This window comes from Chionomys nivalis, chromosome 14 (assembly GCF_950005125.1).
Source record: "Chionomys nivalis chromosome 14, mChiNiv1.1, whole genome shotgun sequence".
Classification (NCBI taxonomy): Eukaryota; Metazoa; Chordata; class Mammalia; order Rodentia; family Cricetidae; genus Chionomys; species Chionomys nivalis.
The window spans coordinates 12044908-12070690 of NC_080099.1; the positions used below are offsets into that span (position 1 = coordinate 12044908).

General features: G+C 42.3%; 1 protein-coding gene across 5 annotated transcripts in view; it reads right to left on the minus strand.

The window, feature by feature from the left end:
- Positions 1–25783, minus strand: part of Dym (dymeclin) — a 312012-nt gene that overhangs the window by 106424 nt on the left and 179805 nt on the right. For all 5 annotated transcript variants that reach the window (XM_057789035.1, XM_057789034.1, XM_057789036.1 and 2 more), the window contains one exon: positions 1113–1295. In XM_057789035.1, coding sequence (XP_057645018.1) covers positions 1113–1295 — 183 coding nt within the window. The remainder of the gene's footprint in view (positions 1–1112; positions 1296–25783) is intronic.

The following is a 25783-nucleotide window of genomic DNA, read 5'->3' on the forward strand; positions in this document are numbered from 1 at the left end:
AAGCACACTAGAGAAGCTAATTTGTAATGAGGCCAGGTGGTGGTGGCGCATGCCTTTAATCTCGGCACTCGGGAGGCAGAGGTCAGGCCAGCCTGGTCTACGAAGCAAGTTCCAGGACAGCCAGGGTTACACACAGAAACCCTATCTCGAAAACCAAAAAGAAAAAGAAAAGTAACACCAATTTTTGCTATAAAAATGACAAATATTAATAATTTTGACACTCAAAGCTACAAAAACAAGAGCGTCCCATGGGTTACCTGTGGAAACCCATATTATACAGATGTACAAATTGTATCGTATTTCTGAAAAGCAATTTGGCAGCCTGCAGCAGCCTGTACTTAATCTTGAAAATATATAGATATCCTCTAATGGTAAGAACCAGCAAAATTCCAGTTTTAAAACTATACCCCAAAGTAAGCCAGGCACGATGGCATACATCTGTCATCCCTGAACCTTGTAAATAATCTCACATTTAAAATTACATTGCTAGTCTCTTTTTGTCTGTCTGTTTTTTGAGACAGGATGGCCTCAAACTCCCTGCAGATTATTTACAAGTTGCTCATTAGTTACAAATTGATAAGGAACACTGGAAATGATAAAAATGAACAAAAATGTAATAATGGTTAAATATATTTTAGGACATCTACAGAACAGCCCAGGTAGATGTTAAACTTGGAAATATTAAAAGGATTGATAATGTTATAGAAAATGCTAATGAGATAAATGTTCAGGAAAACAGAATACAGTACTGTATTAAGGAAACCTCGGAGCAGAGCATGTGGACAAACGGACTACAATGGTTAGCGCAAAGTTTGTGTAAACACAGTCCACGCCAGACGGATTCACTGTGTAAACACAGTCCACGCCAGATGGATTCACTGTTGGTAGGTCGTTCTTACTGCAGTGTTAAACTCAACTTTTTCACCTTTACTACTTAAAAAAGAGTCCGGATGAGTGTGGTGCCCATGCCTATAAATCCCAATGCTTCGGATGGGGGCAAGACTAGGAATGTGAGGACAACGTGGGCTACTCAGTGGATCTTATGTCAAAACAAACACACAAACAAATGACTGAATGAATACAATGGAGACTAAATGCCACCACGTACTTACCAGGTCAATATTTTGCATTATATCTTGAAACGAAGGATGGGTTCGGAATTGCTCAAAGAGGTCCCGTTTGTAGAGTAAGGCATACACCAGGTTTGGGTTGTGGTGGAGTGAATTCGTCAGGCAGGAGTTGATGATCTCCAGCATCATTCGGATCACTTCTTCAATGACACTGAGGTCCTGTGCCTTATGAAGAAAGGAAATCCCAACAGGGAGTCAGTGTTTGTTCCCCACCTCAAAGACACTGGAATACAAATGACCACTGACAATCTTAACAGCACTGGAAAGCCCTTCAAGATTTTGTCAAGGATTTTAAAGAATTTTAGGCTCATCAGTTACTAAAGGATGGGAGTTAAAATTAACTAGTATGGGATAATTGAAATTTTATATAATAAATTAAATACTAGCCAATCCAGAGGGAAAACCCACTTTGAGAACCTTATTTGTATCCTCTGCCTAAATCATTATATTAACATGTGTAGCACAGGGCTGAGGACCCTGCTGTGGAATAATCCTCTTGTACACTATACAGATTTGTCACTTGTACTGGTTTAATAAAACACTGATTGGCCAGTAGCTAGGCAGGAAGTATAGGCGTGGTGACCAAACTAAGGATTCTAGGAAGAGGAAGGGAAAAGTCAGAGGAATTGCCAGCCAGATGCAGGAAATGAATGTGCCATGCTAATAGAGGTACCGCCACATGGCAGAGCATAAATAAGAAATATGGGTCAACTTAAAATCTAAGAGTTAGTTAGTAATAAGCCTGCACTACTGGCTGAGCATTTTGTAATTAATATAAGTTCTGTATGTTTATTTGGGATCGGGAGGTCGGAACAAAAGAAAAACTCTGCCTCGATTACATATGGTTACAAACAGTACCCAATGTGGTGCAAGAATTTCCACAGAACACCCCCCACCCCATCAGAAGAGGATTTTAAACATGGCTTCTTGGTAGCTGCATTTTCTTGGGTGGGCTCTCTATTACAGTTTTGGTTGGCATAGGAATTGCAATGTAGCTCAGATTACTTGGAACTAACAGAGATCCACCTGCCTGCAAGTGCTCAGATTTAATGAATGTATCTAATGCTATTCTTTAATACATTATAGTTTGGCTGCATATATATAAAATGTCAAGAAAATACAGTTTCTATCATTATTTAGATTAACTGGAAATAAGGTTGGGGAAATAGAGTGAAGATATTTTACATGATGTCAAATTTTGCTGGATTGTAAAGCAGTTTTGGTATTTTAATGTTGTGAGGTGATCAGAACAGAAAAATAAGAAATTATATATAATTTAGAAGTTCAAGTTTAAATTAGAATGGGTCACTGACTATAATAGCTTTCTATCAATAGCTCTTTTAACAAACAACATTGTAAATAATTTACATTATTAAAATTTCAATATAAAGTTGACTCTAAATCACAGCACATGAGATAAGGTCAATTTCTTCTTGATCACAGCTTGGGTGAAACTCTAAATATTTAACTAGTATGCACCATTAGTCCTATTGGATGCAGGTTGCACACAGATCAGGCGGCCCTTAGGCTGCACCAGCTGGATGCCAATTATAGTTATTCCCATAAGGGCTCTTAAAGGTACTAATTCTTGAGAAATAAATGAGGTTGACTTGAAGAAGGTATCTACATTGATTGGTTTTAATTATGTCCCTAAATTTGTACCAAGAACTGCTACAGACATCATTTTATTTAAACTAGTAATTCTTCAGCTCAGTCATGAGTTAGGAAGTCTGCAGTATGATCCTAAAGTGTGCTCTGGAGTTGCTGGGCAGTAAGGCTAGTGGCTACTGCAGTGCTAGACTCCTCGCCCTCTTATGTCCATCCCAGTGGTCAACTGGTCTATTCTTGAATACACAGCACACAGCTCTGGCAACTAGTCCATTTTCATGGTAAGTGGCAGCAGTTCTTTGCTAACCACGTTAATTATCCTTTAAGAAAGAGCCAGGGATCCTACTGTGTTGTTTCCTAGAAACGAAACCACTCTGTGGGTCTGTGCATCCCACTGGAAGATCAACTGCAGCTTCCAGGCACCAAGCAAATCATGAGATAATCAGGGTAAATTACATGCCAGGGGAATTCAGATTTGCTAAAAACAACAGTATCAAACTTTTTGGCTAATTCTACTTTCCAAGAAATGCCATCCCAATAAACACAATATGCAATTTAATTTGAATCTTCAAGTTGTCACTTTGACTGGATTCTGAGGCAGGTACCCATAGGACATGACATGAAATCAATAAGGTTCTTTTTGTTTCATTTTAAAAACCATTATTAGGCAATAATCACTACTTGTAAATGGATGAAAAATTAGCATGAAATTAATTGGAGTGTTTCTTTTTAAAGACAGTATCACTTTAATCCCAGGACTTACTTTAGATAGATCTAAAAGGTCATTTAATCATGTTATTCCACACTACTTGGTTTTTAAAAATGGTGCTGGGAATTGAGCTCCAGGCCTTGAGCATGCTAAGTATGAGCTGCCACTGAACTAAGCCCTCAGTCTCCTCTAGATATTGTTTTGCATGAAGCTCCCATTCAGTTGCATTTGTAAAGCCCTTAAAATGTGTGACGTGAGGTTGAGTAGGGATTCCAAGAGACGCGGTACCTGACTTCTTTCCAAAGTAGGAACTTGTAGACTTTGAAGTACTTAAAAAACAAAGGGAATCATTTTTACATTATATATTACTACCAAATGAGAAAAAGAAAAGGCAAAGAACTTTTCCCCAAGACAGGGTTTCTCTGTGTTGTCCTGGCTGTCCTGGAACTAACTTTCTCTGCAAACAAGATAGCCTCAAACTCAAGAGAATGTTGGGATTTAGACGTAGGTTACCATGCTAACTTGACCGCCAGTCCAACAACCAGCTCGAATTGTGTTTCTGGCAAAGCTAATTTTGAGAGAATAGGTAGAACATGGTTATTTAAATAAAAAAGTATTTTTATAAAGCTTATTTTATTCTACAGTGTAAATCAGTTTTCTGTATACTATCCCCAAAGGACCAGTTAAAACTTAATGAAAGTATGGGGCTCTAGAGATGGCTAGGTGGTTAAAACGCTGCTTTCAAAGAGGACCTGGGTTCAGTTCTGAGGATCCCCAGGGTGGCTCACAGTCAGTTCCAGGGATCTGATGCCCTCTTCTGACTTGTGGGCACCAGAGATGCATTCAGGTAAATGCTCATACACATTAAAAAAAAAAAATCTTAAAATAAAGTAAATTTTGTCTCATTTAGGACTAAAGAAAGATATTTGGGTAAGCTTGCACATGCTTTTAGTCCCAGAACTCGGAGACCGAGGCAGGTGGATCCCTTTGAGGCCAGCCTGGTCTAACTACATAGTTCCAGGCAAGCCAAGTTCCAGATCCTACCTCAGAAACACAAACATAAAATAAAATAATACTCAGGGCAAACAGGAAGATCTCATAATCTAGGATAGTCTGAGCTACAGGGGAAATCCCTACTTCAAAACCAGAGGTCCGTACCATGGTTCATGAGTAGAGCAACCAAGTTTTCGGAGGCAACAAAAATGGGGGCCTTCTTGATGCACAGTCTGTCCCTTTTAGCTACCATGCAGCTTACACGGCAGGAATGGAGCCCAGACCAAGTCAGCAAGCCAAGGTGTGTGTGTGTGTGTGACTCTGAACAATCCCAGTCTTAGGCATTTTTGACTGAAAGCCCAACAACTCTTTGTTAAGTAGTAACTCAATACTGATGGATAAGTCGGCAGTTGTGGGAATATTTTACCCAGTTAACAACACTCAGAGTTGCCTCTCATTTTATAAACTTCCTTTTCCTTTTAAGAGGGAATTTATGCAGTTTCAAATCATTTATTTTTAGTTTCCTTAAGAGACGCATATGTATCTTGTTTGTATTAGTTTTGGGGGAATTCCAAGAAAGCTGCCTAAATTCCCTGCATTTTCAGCAGAAAATAAAACCTTCAACAAAATTAATGGGACTTTGCCAAAGGTGGGGCAGGAGGAAATGCACTGGCCCGGCTCCCTGGCCTTCAAAGGCCATCTTTCGGTGACAGACTCTTGTTATCTTCATGTTGTTAATGCACTGGCACACACTGAAAAGCTTTGTGACCGTGTCATTTCTAGCCAGACCTGGATCTGTCCCAAAACATCCAGCTCGTGATACACCTGGCTTTATATTACACACAAATCATAGCCCAAGAATAAGCCTGGGACCAAAGGAGACAATAGGTAACTTTAATAAAGTAGAGAAGCAGGTGGAGTGGAAGCAGAGTTCTGGCTGCTGCTCTGTGTGGGAATGTAAAAGCCTGGGGTCTTCCTCACCTTTCCTTGGACACATTCTGAATGTGGCCCACGGGCCTCAGCTAGAGACCTAGGAGCAGTGATTTACATCATACTGGTGTGCTGGCACTGGTGGCACCGTGGCAAGGTAACTGTGGCCACTAGGGGACATTGGTTAACTTTACATAGTTTTCCATAACAGGAAAATGGTCAGACAATTCTTAAAAAAGGAATGTTTCGATCAAGGCCCAGCTGTCTGCCGACTGGACTTCTGCAGCATGAGCTGGAGAGGGGGCTGTTACTGGACCAGAGCACAGCCCAGAGTGGCTTTGCCCTGACTGGCTGCTGCAGTGGCTCCTCTGCCCGTCAGGCTCCAGTAGCTCTGAGTGCTATTTGGAGCAGAGCTGGCCACCTTCCCCCGGCTTCTGCCAGCAGCTGAGACTGCACATGCGCCAAAGCCTGACAACTGAAATGGTCACCTTCAGAATCAGCACACATTTTCATTCTTCTTAACAAACACCCTTCCACGTCCTGTAATGAGTAAGATTTCGAGTAAGCCCCAGGAAAACAACACCCTGGGAAGATGCGCCTTGTCTCAGACAAACGCACAAAGTCCCCAACCCTCGTCTGTTCTTTCTGCAGGGTCATCTCACCAGTGCAGTAAGGCGGGCTGAGTCAGCTAACAGTTATTCACAAAAACAAGTGCTTTATGTGAGTTTTAAAAATCTCTTCTCACTCAAGTCTCAGCCTCTGTAAAAAATGCAAACATTACTCAACCCAGAAAGCAAATTTTCTTAGAGTTACCAAAAATATGATCAGTATAAAAAATTCCTCAGAGTGACCCCAAACCAACCCAATTAAAAAATTGCTTTTGATTCTTCCACTGTATTGAGTGTGGCTACTGCTGGCTTTAAGGCAGAACACCATGGCCAGTGAGAGGAAACGTACAAGCCTGAGTGCCAGGACTATGCCAGGACTAAGCTGCCATGCTGAGTCAGTGGTGTCGAGGACGATGGCACACGGAGCAATTGGGCAGCATGCGGCAGCTTAGACTGGCTTCGAGTTCCTGGCTTTCATGGACTTGGGCAAGTCACTCTGTTGGGTTTCAGTTCCTTCTAATGGGCTCTGTGAGGTGAAGGGGGTGTGTGGGAGAGGACGCACCAGGGACATGGACTTGGGTTCCTGCTTAGGATGTGGGACATGAAAAATGCCTCTCTTACTCTATAATCAGAAAAGCCAGAAAGTTTGCATAATCTGAAGTCTTCTTACACCCAACAGGGATGACTCTGTAAGTCAACCAGATAAAATGATTCATATGGAGAACTTCACCACAGGAGCAAGGCAGACTAGAACATCCTCACCCAGGCTGGTGCAGAATGTGGTCTCCACAGACCCACAGGAATTCAGCTGGGTGAGCTGGAAGGTCAGGACCCCAAATGGCAGTAGAGGCGTGCCCATCCTCTTGTGCTATGCAAAAGCTGGGCAGCAAATCCTCCAGGCCAAGGGTACATAGGCAAACTTCCATTGCTTCCAGGGAGAAGCAGGAACCCACCCACTCAGCCCCAAATCTGAGGGAGGACACTTTCTCTTATCACCAGGACATGAGCCAGCACACATTTATGCTGGTAGAGGAACAGAAGCTAACAAAACCAAAGATCACCTTCAGCACTGGGTTCAATACCCTATATTCCTATGGGGGAGAAAGAGAGAGAGAGAGAGAGAGAGAGAGAGAGAGAGAGAGAGAGAGAGAGAGAGAGAGAGAGAGAGAGAGAGAGAGAGACAGACCTGTTACCATTGGGGAAGGGAAAGAAAACCGCACTTCTAAGATCCAGGCATACAGAGGGACTCAACATCTGAGGATAGACTATTAGAGGTATCCTTCTTTCAAGCCCACTGCAGACAGTTGAAAAAAGAGGGTAATAAAGGGACACTGAAAAAATGCTGATGCCCCAGTCTCCCCCTTTTCAAGCGTAAAGAAACTGTTGGGAGAATCTGCAGCAGGTGGCACACTGCAGATACAAATCCCAATGTCAGTTCACAAGTCCTTAATGGACCCAAATCCCAGAGGAAGTGTACCCACTTATAAGCATAAATACCTGCAAGTTTCAATGTCTATGTCTTAGTTACAACGGCCAGCGTCCAAACAAGTTATGAGATGCATGGCATCAATCATATAGCATGCAAGTACAGTGAAGAATACAACTGTAGGCAGATGGCGGCTGGAGATGGACCGCTGATCCAGACAGAGCTTCACACTGGCTGCCACTTAAAGAAGAGATGCTGAGAGGATGGCATCTCACGGTGCTGTGGAGACCCTTGAGGTAGGATTGCCCAGGGATGGGGATATAGCAGAATGAGCGCAAGGCTAGCGTTAGGCCAGCAAATTTGAATCCCTTGTTTAAGTAGCTATCTGTCCTTAGTAATACATGGGACCTCTGAGCCTCAGCTGTCCCATCTGAAAAATGAGAGTACTACTTGTTTTATAGAAGGTGAAGATTGAGGCTTTAATCCCAGCACTCAGGAGGCAGAGCAGGCGGATCTCTGTGAATTCAAAGCCAGCCTGGTTTACAAGAGCTAGTTCCAGGACAGGCTCCCTGTCTTGAAAAACCAAAAAAAAAAAAAAGACGAAGACAGAGAAGAAGAAGGTGAAGACTGAATGATATATTTGAAACATTTGTAGTTTTTCCTAGCAGGGCTCATTACAGTAGCTATTACAATGAATGAATATGTTTTATGAATGAATAGGCTGAGACACGCAGGAGCTGTAGGAGACGGGTGGAGGAGGAGGAGACTCAGCAGTGAAGGGGATTGGATGGCAAATGCAGGGGTCTAGGAGAAAGAAAACTGAGCACTCAGGTCACAGGTCACAAGCGATGGGCTCAGGGCCTGCAGGACCTTCCAGCTATGATAGCCTAAGGGTTATTTATACCCATTCTGGTGGGATGAAAAGCACGGGGGAACTTCAAGTAGTCACAGGAGAGCAGTCCCGGGAGGCTAGGCAGGGCGCTGACAGGCACCGACACGGGAGTGAAGGGGTGCTGCGTGCCAGCACAGCCACTGTGACGAGCATGACATGGAGAGGCGGCGGCAAGGGCTTGCTCTGTGGCTGAAGTACCACAGCAGCATGCTGGGCAAAGCCACTCCAGGGATAACAAATGTCAACATAGACAGGTAGCAGAGAAAGGCAGGCAAGGACCCAGGAACACTTAATACATCAGCAAAGTTAGCAAACTCTAAGACTCAGTTTCCTGCCAAGAAAAGGTACTGAAACCAGCCTGAGAAGCAATCAAGCAGAAAAACAAAAACAACACCACAGACCATAAAAAATAGATTTCTAGAACATAAACATTTAAAATGCAAAAAGAATTCAAAATGTCTTTTTTCCCCATTTTAAATTTTATGTATATGAGTGTTTTCCTAGATGTATCCCTGTGCACCACATGTGTGCCTTGTGCCCAAGGAGCTCTGAGGACGGTGTTGGATCCCAGAACTGGAGTTACAGACAGTTATGAAGTGACACATGGGTGATGGGAATTAAACCTGGTCCTCTGGATGGGCAGCCAATGCTCTTAATTGCTGAGCCATTAATTCAGTCTCAATGTAAAGAAATTTTTAAAGGGATAGAAAAGAAAAAGGAAATTATTTTCACAATCTTCATAGAGAGACAGGAAGGAAGTGAGTGTGTGTGTGTGTGTGTGTGTGTGTGTGTGTGGTGTGTGGGTGGGTGAGTGGTGCCTCAAAACCCTTCAAAGAAAAACCAAACAGCTTTGGATGGAAGAGAGATTTAATGGAATGAGAGCAGGGACTCCACACATGGAAGAAAGATTGAAGACAACAAAGAAAAACATTAGCATCGTGTCACAAGAGTCAAAATTGTAGAAGAGACCTTAGAAGTCACTAAGAAAACATGAACAGCTCAGAGTCAATGGAACTGGTAATGAAGAATCGCAACCAAAGGTGCATTTAAAGAAAACACAGCCAGAAAGGTGGTGCAGCAGAATGAGGCACCTACATGCAGACCCCATGACCCGGGTCTGAATTATGGATCAGGCACGTGGCAGAAGACAATGGACTCCTAAGAGCTGTCCTCTGACCTGCATGTGTGCTCTGTGGTGTGTGTGTGTGTCTGCACACACTCGCACACAAATAAATGTAATAATGAAAAATAAAAATCCAGTCTCTTAATTTTTTTTTTCATATCAGGTAGATTACTGTGAGTTAGAGGCCAGCCTGACTAAACAAGCTCCAGGCTAGTCAGGACTACACAGTGAGACCCTGTCTCAAAGAACTGAAAACAAACAAACCACCCAACTTTTTAATTGTGTGTCTGTGTGTGGATACGTGCATGTGAGTGGAGGTGCCCAACAGCGCACTAAATGGACTTATCAGTGCTTGTGAACTTCTGGGAACACGGTGTGCTCCCTCTCCAGCCATTCAAAATTCAAAATCATATAGGCAATCACAGAGAGAAAAACTGGATAGTAAACAAAAAAACACAAAGAAAGAAGGATGGAAGAAATGATAATACAAACCTAAGTGAACAGATTAGAAAACGAAAAGTAGCATATTTCTTTCTGTCAAATGCAAACAAAAATAGACATGATGCTGACAAGAGAAAGGAAAACCCTATCATGCATTCAGAGATGAGGAAGCAAATACGTGACATTCACCAGGGACATTTTCAGCTTCCCAGCCTGGAGACAGCCGCCTTTCCAATGTTTTCCCAGGACTCTTCCTCTGTGGTGTTTCTCTCTCCCTGTAAGGCCACCAGCTCTATCAGACAAGTGCATCATCCTTATGATCTTTTAAAATCCTAACTACCCACTAAGGCCCAGTATTCAGACAGTTCTGGTGGCAAGGGCTTCAACATTTGCAGTTTGGAAAAACACAATCAAGTCCCCATCACAGAAGAGGACTAAAAGGAACCGTCCAATCTGGTGTGGGAAACAGGCTGGACCACTCTGAAGAACTCTTGCCAAGAAAGACAAATCCGTCTGTATCTATGTAAGTCTTAAGTGAAAGTGCCCATCTCCAGTAAGTATGAGGAAAAGAGAACAAATTAAATGGGGGGCCAATAGCAAATAAAAAACAAAACAACAAGACAAGATTCTTCACAAGTGGTTGGACTTTTGCAATATGATAATGACTAGGGAAGAAAAGGGAAGTGGGTTGCTCTAATTTAAAGTCTTAGGAGACATAACGACCAAATGTGTGAATTTTAATTCTAATTTTAGCACACTGCCAAGAGCCATTTTTGAGAATTCAAGAGAAATATGATTATGCTACATGAGAGTATGCCTTGGGAATATTACTGCTTTGTTGGGTATGATAATGGTGTGTGGTGGTTGGAATGAGAATGGCCGCATAGGCTCACAGGGACTGGCAATACTGGGAGGTGTGCTGTCCGCAGGAAATGTGTCACTGGGGTGGGCTTTGAGGTCTCAGCTGATTCTCTTCCTGCTGCCTGGGGATCCAAGTACAACTCTCAGCTGCCTCTCAAGCACCACATCTGCCTGCATAACCAACCTTGCTTCTTGCCATGATGATAACGGACTAAACCTCTGAAAATGTCAGCCAGCCCCAATGAAATGTTTTCCTATATAAGAGTTGCCATGGTCATGGTGTCTCTTCACAGCAATAGAAACCCTAATTAAGACATGGTGTGAGATTATAAAAGAAAATGGCATTATTTTTGGAGATGTATAGGCAAGTATGAAAAGATAAAATTTCAGGATTTACTATAAAATACTTTAGCAAAAAAATGACTAAATATTTATATAAAAATATATGACAGAGCCGGGCGGTGGTGGCGCACGCCTTTAATCCCAGCACTTGGGAGGCAGAGGCAGGCGGATCTCTGTGAGTTCGAGACCAGCCTGATCTACAAGAGCTAGTTCCAGGACAGGCTCCAAAACCACAGAGAAACCCTGTCTCGAAAAACCAAAAAAAAAAAAAAAAAAAAAAAAAAATATATATATATATATGACTACAGAAGCATTTTAAAAATTATTTATTTATGCTTATGTGTATGAGTGTTTTTAAGACTTTAAGACAATCCTGAAGCCATTTTGACAATTCTGAATCCTCTCAGCCTCTGTGCCATAGTGTTTCCCCTCCTCCCCTGGGAACCAAGGACCTAACAGCTACACTCGCACGTACTCAGTTCCTGAACAATTACCCATATATGTATGTTTTGGTTCAGTCCCCTGGGAAACGGGGTCAAAATGACCTCTTACCTCACCTGATCTGGCAACAGCTCTCCAGTCAATTATTGGTAATAGCCCTTTCGAATAAATCAATCAAAATATTCAAAGAACAACCCCCCTTGCTTCTGTGGCCCCTTTAAAAGTAGACTGTACCAGCTATTCGGGGTCTCTTGGCTTCCTGAATGCTGGGGGACTCTGTCATGACAGAATTAATAAAATCTTCATGCTTTTGCATCGGCTGTGGTGTATGAGATGCGTCTCTGGGGGCGACTCCTCCTCGGTGTTTGGACGCTAGAGTCTAACATGTTTTCCCTCCATGTATATATGGGCAGCATATGCATGCTTGGTGTCTTTGGAGGCCAGAAGGTGTTGGCTCCCTGGAGTTACAGATGGTTGTGAACCACCATGTGGTTGCTGGGAATCGAACCCGGGTCCTCTGAAGGAGCAGCTAATGCCCTTAACTGCTGAACCATCTCTCTAGACCCAAGAACAGTTTCTTGTTGTTACTTATTTCCTTAATGTGTATGGGGGGGGGGGGGGGGCATGAACACGCCACGGTGCAAGCGCTTAGACCAGAGGACAACTTCTAGGAGTTACTTCCTCCTTCCACCATGTGGGTCCTCAGCACCTTACCCTGCTGAGCCATCTCCCCAGTCCCCATTCTGTTCTTTCTTAAACGAGAAGCATAACTACGACTTCAAAAGATGGTAAAGTTTATTCAAAAGTAAAAGTAAAAACCGATGCCACTAAAACACTCAATACGGCATATGCAGATCAGATTCAACACTGTAATGAAAAGTTTCAACTTAAATGACAACTTTCAAGAACCTGGAAGCTGTGGAGTCAGCCTGTTCACGTGACCACAGTGAGTCATCAGAGGAGAAAGGTCCACTATTCGCAAGATCCAGAAAAGGAATCACAGCAGTGAGCAGCTGCTCCAGTGTGGAAGTACGCCAACAGGACAAAGGGGTGTGCTGACACGGTGGGAAAATCCAGAATCTGGGTGGGAGAGCTGGCTCGGTGCTCTTCCAGAGGACCTGAGTTTGGATCCCACAACCCATTTTGGGCAGTTTACAACTCCAGCCTCTAGGTCCAGCTCCATGGGTCTAACATCTCTGACTGCTAGAGAGACCGCGTGTACATCCACACAGACACAATTAGTATAATAAAACTTTTTAAAAAATATTTATTTATTATGTATACAATATTCTGTCTGTGTATGCCTGAAGGCCAGAAGAGGGTGCGAGACTTCTTTACAGATGGTTGTGAGCCACCATGTGGTTGCTGGGAATTGAACTCAGGACCTTTGGAAGAGCAGGCAATGCTCTTAACTGCTGAGCCATCTCTCCAGCCCCTTTTTTGATTTTTTGAGACAGGGTTTCTCTGTGGTTTTGGAGCCTGTCCTGGAACTAGCTCTTGTAGACCAGGCTGGTCTCGAACTCACAGAGATCCGCCTGCCTCCCAAGTGCTGGGATTAAAGGCGTGCACTACCACCGCCCGGCTTAAAACATTTTTAAAATGCAGAATGGACACAAATACTAATTTAGGAAACATTTAAGAACAAAACATTAGCCGGGCAGTGGTGGCGCACGCCTTTAATCCCAGCACTCGGGGGGCTGAGGCAGGTGGATCTCTGTGAGTTCAAGGCCAGCCTAGTTCCCAGAAAGGCTCCAAAGCTACAGAAAAACCATCTCAAAAAACAAACAAAAACAAACAAACAACAACAACAACAACAAAAAGAACAAAACATTAAGACAAAACATTAATTCAGCTTTTTGAGTAAAAATGTGCATTAAAATACTGAGATATTAAAAAACTTAAATATTATTGTTACACTAAATAATTTATTAAAAATAAGTCAAAAATACTCCAAGTCTAATGCTGTGACCCTACCTGATACAGGCGAGCCTAACTGAAGACAGCCTGACTCGGGTACTACGTCACACAGTATCCCACCATGACGATTAAAGGCTGGGGTTAGAGTTGCCTAACCACGCTTTTGTCCAGGTAACTACTAAGACCCACAATCCAGTCAAGGTCTGTGGCAATGAGGGTGACTCAGTCTGAATCTACAGTTAGAGCAAAGGCTCACTGATATTGCCATGGGAACAGCAATTACCATTCAAGAACTTCAAGAGGTGGCCCTGTACTAAATCTGCAATTTATTTCTTATGGCAGAAATTGATTTCAAAAGCAGTCTGAAGATCTTTATATTAACATAAGATTTAAATGAGAACATTTGCCACAGCAAACGTCAGGAAATCTCCAGTACAAGTGTGAGTGGGTTTTCATTTTCTAAACCTCCAAGGCACCCAAAGAACATAAAGAATCCATTTTCAACTACTGTTGCTTGTGAGTATATGCTTAAAGATTCAAAATTTTCATTCATTGTAATGTCTATAAAGACACAATTGACAGCTATGCAATCAATTGTGGGGGAGTTGGGAGTGAGAATTTGCAGCCTAGATAAGGTCAGAGCAGACGGCTCCACTCAGTGACACACTGCAGTCATCACATCCTGAGTCAGGACTGCCTGTCATCGGACTAACTGGCGTCCTTGTGTGTGTGGTGGGGCAGATACCTACTTTCATTTCCTGGGAAGATTTTAGAAATTATCACTAAATAAAAAACAAAAGTTAAAACAAAAAGCAAACAAATTGTTACATAACATATTATTGATTGATTGATTGATTGATTGATTGATTGATTGATTGATTTTCGAGACAGGGTTTCTCTGTAATTTTTGAAGCCTGTCCTGGAACTAGGTCTTGTAGACCAGGCTGGCCTAGAACTCACGGAGACCTGCCTGCCTCTGCCTACCGTGTACTGGGATTAAAGCGCCACTACTGCCCAGCTGGCAATCTTTTGAGGCAGAGTGAACTCGATGTAGAACGAGGCTATTTCAGGAGTGTTCTCAACAGCTCTTCCTTTGCTGAATACACCTCTTTTGTATGTATGTCTGTGCACACACATGGAGGCAGGGATCAGTGGTGGGTGTACTCTACTGCTCTCTAAGTTTTCGCGACAGGGTCTCTTGAAGAACCTGGAGCTGGCATACTCAGCTAGGCTTGTGGCCAGTGAGGGCCAGGACCCTACTGTCTGCCTCTACAGTAATCTTACAGGCACGTGTCACCATGCCTAGTCCTTTCTGTGGTGGTCCTTTTGTGTGACATGCACTTCACCAATAGACTGAGTGAGGCTGCTGTCCTCTCTGATGCAGTTCTTAGCTTACTTGTGTTGTTCTGGGGATAAGGAAGAGACTGTGTTATGGGAAAGAAAATAACCACACAGAAAACACTGTGGTAACAAGTGTGCTGTAAATGAAAGGTTCCAAATTCTTGTTCTTGTACTCATGGCCACCAGGTTCACGTGGTGGCATTTCTTAAAACACAGTGCCCTTAACAGAAAGTAATATAACAATGATGCTTTCTACAGTGTGTCAAGCTTTCAAACATTTGCTTATTTCTGTCACTTATTACTAGAATGCACTGGTTGTCACTCCGTGGCTCTGCTGGGACTAAAGTGACAAAAAACCCTTCTTCCTGGACCTACCCCTGCTGATGCCTTGAGGACTGAACGGGACAGGGCTTGGCCTTTGGTAAGAGTAACATGTTCACAGCCATGCCCTAGTGAGATGGCAAGAATGCTGGGTCAGGAGCCCAAAGACTGCTCTGAGGTAAACAACTCCTTCAGCCTCCAAGGAAACTGACTCTCTTGTTAAGCAGAAATACAACGCCGAACTATACTGCCAAGTTACAGGACATGCTGTGGGATAACGCTTTTGTATGTTGTAAAGATTTGTCATTCATATTGGCTTAATAAAATGCTGACTGGCCAGTATATTAATTTATAATTAATATAAGTCTCTGTATGTTTATTTGGGACTGAATGGCTGTGGGACCAGGCAGGACAGAAACGTCTGCCAATAGTTGTCTGATTAAAAAAAGAAAAATGACTCAGGAACTCTTAAGTGTGATGGAAATGTGTGCCAATCAAAACTGACGTTTTGGATGGGGGTGGTCATACAATGCCTGTCATTCCAACACTAAAGAGGCTGAGGCAGGAACAGAATGATTTTGAGTAAGTCTGGACCATACCTTGTTTCAGCAAAATAAAAAACAAACAAACGAAAAAAAAACACCCCATTTTGCTCTTTTTGTATGACTTTGTTTTTTGACTATTAAGAAAAAGAAAAGAAATTAGCATCAGGTAAAAGGAAGTGGTTGTTTGTAAATGAGAAACAGGCAGCTTCAGGTTTTTCTTTAGTTAGAGGCAAACCATGCTTTCCCTGAGACCCCAAGTTAGAGACGGTAGAAGGCACACTATCTCAAATGCATGCCACACATGAACATGTGTACCTCCTACCTTCAACAAAGCTGACCATCCGCTAACATATTTTTAAATATATGCTGTCAGGGTAGAACACACGCCCGGCATAACAAGCAGGGCTCTGGGTTGGATCTCCTGGACATCGCATTAGGGTTAGGTGATGGCAATAGGAATCTCACAGCAAACTTAAGTAACAATGCCCCTCTAAGCAAGCATTTTGGGAAGCAGAGCTTTCCTGCACATTTGATTAATATGTAAAAAAATGTGTTATGACATTATGTGGACTAACTTGCTGTTTATTATCCAAAAGTCACAGCTATCTCTAACTCTGATGTGTTAAGCCAAATTATAACCTTCTCAGTGGTTTCAACTTTAATTCTAGTAAAATTTAGTAAATTGCATGAGAAATTAGGCACGTGGAACAAAAAGAGTAAGAAAACCAAAAGGCAGACAAAAGCACAGAGGGAAAACTCCACAGGGTACCAGCTGCACAGGTACACAGCAGGTGCACTCTGGACGCGCCGTGTGACTCTTCTCAAAGAGCTGGGCCAGGATGTGTTACGGTTTATTCACTTCTCCCAGTGGTGACCACCCTGATGCTCCCAGATGACACACGTCATCCACTTAACAAGTGAGGAACGGGTTTATGAAAAGGTGGCATCACGGGTCCTGTGGGGACAGGTGTGAACTGTGAGACGATATAAAGGCAGAGAAAGGGAGGGCGCACACGTGTGGTGTAGGGAGGCCTGCATAAAGGAAGGAGTACGGGAAATGTCCCGTTCATTACTATAGTACTTCATCAGCTGCACATCATCAGAGCCCTCCAGCTAAAGGACATACCAGAAGGAGAAAACACCTAAATGTGGAATACAAATTTATCCGCAGTTTGTGACAATCTCTTCCCAAATAACCAAAAACCAACTATGACCTCTAGAGTGAGGGCCAACAAACTTCTTTCTATAGGCAAGAACTGGGAATTACTTATGAAGTGAAATTTGAAAATGATTCCAAATATCTACCCTATGAGGGTCTGCCTCTGAATTCTCATATTTCTTTCCCTTAAACTTAAAAAAAAAAAAGCAATGTAATAAATGAGCGTAGTTTAAAATTCAAGAAACCAGGATGCAAACAGAAACGGAGTAGCTCCTGGGCCAACTCCTTTCTCAGCATGCATACCAAAGACTACTAGCCCTGGGTCAGCGAGACTCTCCTCTAGCACACGCCTTCTTGTTCTGAAATAATGTACTGCTTTTTCTGAATTTTTAACTTTGTAATCTTAAACTGAATTTTTACTTTTGAGAATCCAGGCTCTATTCTCTTAAAGTAATTTAGACTCACAAGTTTTTACTAATTTACTAAACTGAAAATAGCATTTTATAAACTCTTGAATACAGGAAACATTAAGGAGTCATACACTTCTGTATGTTAAAAAGTTGACAGAAGTGAACCTAAGATTTAGCTGGGAACAAGAGATTAAGACTATGCCACACATTTTATGACATTGCTTTGAGACAATGGTAGTCAACCAATTCCCCTCTGAATGTCTGTCTCAGACAGAGGGAGGGAATAGGAATTCCTCATGCTTTGTTTCTGGAGCAGGAATATGTTCAGAATGCTCTCAGTTCAATTAGGTTTCTCTGAACAGCACACCATGGTCATTCCTCTGACAAATCCTACTGCAGCTCTTGGAATGGGATGAATTCTAGGCTGTTGGTTCCCCCCCTTTCTTACTCTTTTCTTTTCTTTCTTTATAAAGAGTGCAGCATTCCTCACAGGCAAAGCATCAATCCTCCAGGCTTTCTCTCTTAGTCCTGTGCTATTACAGTTAATTTGTGTGCTTTTATAACTGTGTACTTACGCCCACAGGCTTTTGAACAATGGGTGCCCATTCAATAAATCCAAGAAATAAATGACTTGATGACTGTAAGTGCTTTGAACTCGTTGGACAGAAGGCTCTACAGAAATAATATAATAGTAAGGACACCGGGATAAAAGCATAAGGGAAAAAAAACCAATGTACAGCTTTTTTGAGTTGGCACACATGCACAGGAACACATGGAGTTGTCATCCTTTGTTACAGCCCCCACTCCCTCCGCTGCTGCTCGGTGCTCAAAGTCTAACATTTGTGAAGACAAAGCACATCGATACTTGCTTTTTAAAAGGGTATTTGCTTTTTTCTTTCCTCCTCCTCCTCTTCTTTTTTTTTTTTTCAAGACTGGGTTTCTCTGTAGCTTTGAAGCCTATCCTGGAACTAGCTGTTTTAGACCAGGCTGGCCTTGAACTCACAGAGATCAGCCTGCCTCTGCCTCCTGAGTGCTGGGATTAAGGGTGTGCGGCACCATTGCATGGCAGGAGTATTTTCTCTGAGCCACGAACAGGCTGATGATCACTGCAATACAGATGTAGAGTCTGAGGCTGATGTTGGGTGTCCTCCTCAACCATGCTCCACCTTATTTTTTTTGAGACATGGTCTCTCTCGCTGAACCTGGAGTTCACTGATTGGCTAGCCTAGCTGGCCAGAAAGCCCCAGGAACCCTTCTTTCTCCACTCCCTCGACACAGGGGTTACAAGTGCAAGCCACTGTGCTCTGATTTCTTGGGTTCTGGAGATCTGAATTCACGTGCTCATCCCATGTGGCTCTTTAGTGGAGCCAGCTCCCTTGTCCCTACCATGCATCTTAGACAGATTCCCTGTCATAATTAGTGCCCGTGCAGGAGCTCTACAGAGCGTGGCTAGACTACAATGATGACAACAACAGAAGCTCAGACACAGCAAGCAAGGCCCAGCAGAAGAGCGAGGAAGGGGCAACAGCTACTCCCTCTTTCCTAGACTTCAACCAGAACAACTGCTCTTTAAACAACCTTAGCATGAGTTTAGCTGTCAGTGAACACTAGTCAAACTCCGCACTCCCGAGTTTTAAGTGCTTAGGTGCTGCGCCTGCTTTGCTGAATCCAATGGATGCATTTTCACATCAGGTTACGCTCAATCTTCAGATAACAACTGATTCTTTAAAATACATTGTCCTAGTTAGATTTCCATTGGTATTATAAACCACAACAAAAAGCATCTTGGAAAAGGAAGGGTTTATTTCATCTTAATCCCTCAATCATGAGGGAAGTCAGAGGCAGGAACTCACACAGGGCAGGAACCTGGAGGCAGGAGCTGATGCAGAGGCCATGGAAGACTGCTGCTTACTGCTCAGCCTGACTTCTTAACAGCACACAGGACCACCACCAGCCCAGGGGGAGCACTGGCCATAGTGAGCTGGGTCCTCACAATCAAGAAAATGCACCAAAGGCTTCCCCACTAGCCAGTCCAGTGGGAACATTTTTTCTGTTGAGGTTTTTTTTTTCTTTCAAAATGACTACAGCTTGTGTCAAGGTGACGAAAGTAGCCATCACACCTGCTGACCTGACACCATGTCCCGCCTTGTTCCCAAATTCCTCTCAGATGATGCCCCGCTATTTTCCCTGGCTTTACTTGTAATTGCGCATTTATCTGCTTGCTAGATGAGATGCACTCTCTTTGCACTAGCTCTCTGAGACAGGATTCCTGCATATGTCCCCGCATCATTGCTCACTGAACGCTGTAGGGAAACAGGACTGGAATAAATGAGTTTCAAGTGCATGTTTGTAGATAATATGTTCTGTCTATTCTCAGTTACTGGACGTCTAATGAGAAATAACAGAGAAGTAATTAATAGGACTTGTTGTTGCTTTTGAGACAGGATCTCCTATGTAATCCAGGGTGTAAGCCATGGCTAGCCTCAAACTCCTGGTGATCCTTCTGCCTCAGCCTCTAGATTGCTGGGATTCCAGATGTGAGTCACCATGCCTAGCATTAATAGGACTGTTGGTACTTATTTTCAGATGTAAAAATTAAAACACAGTTAGATTGAGCTTTATTGTTATGTACCTGTTATGAGAAATAACCAAGTCTAAATCTGTCCTTGGAGATTATTCACGCATACAATGTGATTTATTTGTGACTTATATAATAAGAATTAAAATGCTTTTGCCCCTGGAAGTGGGGGAACAGATATCTATCATTACTCATGTATGGAGAATACAGATTTTCTATAGTCAATTTTTCATCTTTGTAGTTCTCCTTTGTGAAACTGTAAATTCAAATTATTTATACCATTCTCAATGTAATATCAAAAAATGGATATGCAATAACTGACATAAGGATTGCTGGGGGTTGCAGACCAGCAATGGGCTACACAGTAAGACCTTGTCTCAAAACATAACAAAACCCAACCAAATCAGGAAATCAAATGAAACAACAAAAACCAAACCAAAACAAAGAGACCTGTGTAGCTTCCTCCCTCCTATTTCCAGGACGGTTTTAAAGCAATTTTGTTAGAAGGAGACTCTGTTATACGCAGCTTTCTAGTGAGAGGCAGGCAACTCTCCACCGACCTGCACAGACTGTGCAAGGGCCCTTTTGATATTTAAACTGGTAGCAGACCTGCAGGCTTGGACAGATTGGGTTTTTGTTTGTGTTTTGTTTTCTGCAAAACCACTTCACAGGTGGGTGTGTTCTACAACAGCATGAATGAGATCTAAAGCGGTTTCTTTCTGTAAGTTAGTGGCCACAAGCTCTCATATTTCTGGGGTCTGCAACATGGTAATATTTCAATTCTCTCATTATTGATTATTAGCTATAATGCTTTTCCAAAGAGGAGTCTCCCTTTCTCCATTTTGTTACCTCGTGTTACCATCCTCCACGAGGGGCACCCTGACTTGGCTTCTTTTAGTGGAAGTTTGTTGCTGAGATGGTCAAAGCTATTTGGCTGGGTTGGTCACTATTTTTGTGAGTTCAAAGAATAGAAGTAAAATGACTAGACACGGCAATGGATATAAACAGGCAAAAAACCATATAGATCACTCCTATTCAAACTCAAGATCAAAGTTTTCACTTAATTGTGTTTATTTTACATCTGTATATAATGTTTTCCAATAGAAGCTCAGGTTCTAAGGACAGCGAGGAAAACAAAATTAGGATATGTCACAAATACTCACCTATTCTCATATACCACAAACATGCATCTTCAAATTACAAAACCAAAGCTTCTATACAAATATCACCAGTAAAAACAATCTGGTGTCCTTTTCGCCTGTGTCATTATGACACAGTCTACTAGGACTGAGCCATTTAGACGTTTGGCTGCTAACCAACTAAATTTATGTGGTTGTTGTTTCATAATCAGGTATAGTCATAAGTTACATCACAGGACAAGAGTTTCATTCCTGTTGGTTTGACCAAGTTCCTTCGTTCTTCATAGGTGAGTTAACACCAAAATTCTTTTGGTTTGTCCTTCACTGTTTTCCAAATCACATGGATATACCAATCTGAGTATGAAGTGGAGAGGGTGCCTCTCCAGGAGGTGAGCAGGTGAGGGGGCAAGGCTGTCAGACAGGGCCAATGCCTTATATCAGCAGAGACAAGAGCTGGGTGCAGGCACCCACAAAAGGCCCCTTTAGCACACTGAACAAGCAACTGTGCTAACTTCCAAACTGTGAGAAATGTCTAGTGGTTAAGTCACTCAATCGATACTATGTTAAGAGACCCCGAGTGATGTGGGATTCCCCTCTGTATACTGTGAATAACATTGGTTAGTAAAGGACTGTTTTGAGCCCATAGCAGAGCAGGGCAGAAAGAGCTAGGTGAGGAAAACTACAGTGAATGCTGGGAGAAAGAAGGGCAGAGTCAGGGAGAAGCCATGGAGCCTGCCAAAGACAAACGCTGGAAACTTTACCCGGTAAGCCACAGCCATACGGTGATACACAGATTAATAGAAATGGGTTAAATTAAAATGTAAGAGTTAGCCAATAAGAAGCTAGAGCTAATGGGCCAAGCAGTGTTTTAAATAATGTAGTTTCTGTGTGATTATTTCGGGTCTAAGTGGCCGGGAACAAACAAGCAGCCTCCTCTTATACCCGAGCTAAATATAGGCTAAAAGCATGACCTTACAGAGGAGTCACTAAATTATCCACTATGCTCACCCGCTCATGGTGCTGCGTGGAAGGCACATCACACACTCTTCAGGTCCTTTGGCAAAATGGAAATTCAAGGCCTCAGAAAATACCAGAAGAGACTACAAGTAACACAAATGTAAGAAAACAGCAAATGTGCTAAGTGCCTCCACGGACACACCGAAATTGTAGTTCTTAAGCAGTAGCTATAGAGGAGCAGCTGTTATATTAGCCAATACATAAAAACGGACATAGTCCAATATCAGAATGGACTCTAACAACTGTGAAAGCAAGAGTTACCCTGCTTTCCTAGTTCCCAAAGTAAACCAATTCCCATTACTGAAACCTTCACATCAATATCTTAGAAACTCGAGTAAGTCATGAACACATTAAGTTGCCAAGGCTTCCTTGGAATGCCGTGAGTCTAGGGCCGATGCGTTTCATCTTCTCCGCACTTCGATGATGATCCTTGAACATTCCTGCAAGGCTTCTTCTTCTAAGAATTTTTCAGAAATCCATAAAAAAAAGCTAGAGCTGAATTCTCAAATACAATTTGTTTTCAGAAATTAAATCAATCAAGGAAAAGATTGAATTTCCACTTACACAATGAGTAAGATTACTGTTTTTTTGGGTCTTATTTGGAGAAACTAAAATAAAGTGCCATTTCTAAAACATTTGTAGCTTTGACTATAATCAACTGTAATAATAAGATACCAGCTCAAAAAATTCTTTTCATTTAAGCCTCTTTTGTAATACTGCTTTTTAATAACCCTCATAATAGCCGAATTAAAGGACCCCAACAGAAATCATTCATCCCACATAAAACAAACATTGCCTTTTCTTCTTAGCTTTGTTTTACAAGCTACATTATTTCCAGATGACGCTGGAGGGGACTACGGTTTCAAGAATGAGATGCTTAAGTGGACAGCTGCTTTCTATTTGCCATGTAAATCAAGGGTAAATCAAAGAGAATTCCAAATAGTAAGACACCCCCACACACACACCAATTAGGAACAACGAACTCAGGCAGAAAGGGAGAAAGAGAAGAAAAAGCAATCAGAACGCAAGCAAACAGAAAATCAACATGGCATCTCTTGACCAAGTAAAAGGAAACTTGTGGACACCACAGAAAAGGTGTTGGTACACCAGTTTGGTACAGTAGTCGGGTAAGAAAACTGTTCTCACTGGGATGGAAAAACAGGGGAAAAGGAACTGATTAGGTTTTTTCCTTTTTTAAGAAAATAAATGCACCACACATTAGTGCTGAATTTAATATTCATGGGTTATTTTCCTGTGCTCTGTAAACTTCACTTAGAACACTAATCAACCACTGCCCTGGTCCATGCAAACACGCCCTATTTCTTTTTAGAAGCCACAGGAAAAAACAAAAATTATTTAAGTATTTTAAATAATCTCTCCAAATCCTTAAAAAGACTTGTCTACCACATTCCTGAAGAAGCACTGGTGAAGCATCCTCTGGAGGAGACATCCTTTCCCTCAGCACACCTGCCTCTCCTGTGGGAACTTGTCCTTCACACTAGATGGGAGCCCCCCCCCCCACTAAAATAACCAAATAACAATAGAAGAAGAATCGTTCTCAGACAAAACAGAATTCCCAATTCCTAGCCAGAACACTACAACCATGGAGACTGGCCTTCTGCTGAAGGCAGGAAATAACTTTATTGGATGGTTAGAAACAACTGTATGCATACAGGTAGTATGGGAATGTAGATGTTTTAAAAAGAAAATATTTCATTATAATATTATATATAATATAATATTAAAAACCAACCACTAAGAGCAAATGAAATTAGTGCCCCTGAGTTATCAGTACCTTCACATTCACTGTGGCAGGATTCCTAAGGCCCAGACAGGAAGCCACCAAACCGCCTCCGACAGATGATAGGAGCGACCAAGTGGTGTCCGTACCATAGCATGCTGTTGCTCAGCATAAAATCAAGTGTCTCATTTGGAACTGTTGGGCACCAGCCCTGCGGGAATGACAAAGATGATGCTGTGTGCTCCCCTACGTATGGAAGCTGGAGCTGAACTCACAAAGTAGAGACGAGAGCTGAAAGGAGACATGGTGGGGGGGGGGCACAAGTTTTCAGCTGCACAGCAGATGAGGTCTGGATTTAATGTATAGATATGGACTGTATTAGGAATGTTCTTAACTGTACCTGAGATGTGCTAATAGATCTCAAAAGTTCACTTCATGCACACACAGACACACACGTACAGAAGCAACCTGAGGTGATGAATATGCTACTCAACTTATTAAACATTTAACAGTGTATACTAAACCATTCCCTGGTTATAAATGAGAAGGAATGAGAAATGTTGGGGGGAGCTGCGGGCTGTGTTCCTGCCGCCCCAGCTCCTGGTCGCCTAGCTAGCTTATGCCCCAAAATAACAACACACAAATTGTATTCATTTAAACACTGCTTGGCCCATTAACTCTAGCCCTTACAGGCTAATTCTCATATCCCGATCAACCCATCTCTAATAATCTGTGTAGCATCAGTCTTACCGGGAAAGATTCAGCATGTCTGACCTGGGAGCTTGCTTCATGGCGTCTGGCCGGGAAAGGGGAGCATGGCCTCTGCTCCAGAGAAAGTCTGAGCTCACTTCCTCTTCCTCCCAGCATTCTGTTCTGTTTACTCCACCCACCTATGTTCTAACCTATAAGGGCCAAGCAGTTTCTTTTTAACCAATGACCTTCCTCCAGCATTTCCCCTTTTTCTGTTTAAACAAAAAAAAAAAAAAAGGAAGGCTTTAACTTTAACATAGCAAAATTACATATAACAAAACAGTTATCAGGTAAAAATTACAATATTTACATCTATTTTATCTTTATCATAACTAAGGAAAACTATAACTATAACTAACTATCTATTCTTCAACTCCATCAAAGACTCGAGAAGGATACAATATTACCCAAGCAAACAAAAAATAAGCAACTTTCAAACTGTAGAAATGACAGAGACATCTCGCTGCCTGGACAGTCACCCAAAGTTTCTCTGTACCGTTGGGGCATCCATCTTCAGCCTACAGGCCCATAGTTTCCAGCAGACATTTCCATGAAGCAGGAAATTACAAAGGCAGTTCAGTCACTGTCTGCTGTGTCCTGCAGAATGTCTCGCAGACTCTTTCATGAATTAGGAACCCCGAAAGATCATCTCACCTTTAGGTAAGTTCAGCAGTCCTCTCTCTGCAGGTTCTCTGTGTCCAGTTTATGTAATAGTCCAGGCAAGAGCAGTTTCTTGCCCAAATGGCTATCAAACTCCATAAGGATCCTCTTGGATGCTCATCTTCTTCTTGAAGTAGATTGGTGCTGCCAGGAGCAGAGTGTCTCATTGTCATGAAAAGTCCCAAGTTATTAAAACACTTAAAATGCCATATTTTATAATCTTTGAAAGATATGAAGAATGCCTATCTAAAATATATCTATGTACATCTAGAAAATCTAACTAACATGACTATAAGCTTGAATAAATACCACCCTTTAATCATAATTCCAAACTGGTGTGGGATTGTTTATGACTAACGCCATCAGAGAAAAACTGATAATCACAAGAAAACTCTGTGATCTACAGGCTATAGGCAGTATTTGGCAGGAAAGGTATGGCACAGTTTAAACAGCTCCTCAAGAGCAGAGTAATTACACAGGGAAAAACAAGTTTAGAACGCAAAACCTCGGCGGACAGTGCCTTAGCAGATGAGCGCACGACACACGTGCTGCTGGAGAACACTACCCAGGGAGGTCTAGCATTAGGACAGCCACAGGAAACAACACAGGCAAACGGGGACAGTCTCCAAGTAACTCACAGGCAGCTCAGCAATACCAAGCACAGGACAAGAACTACCACGGAAATGTTATGGAGACATGAC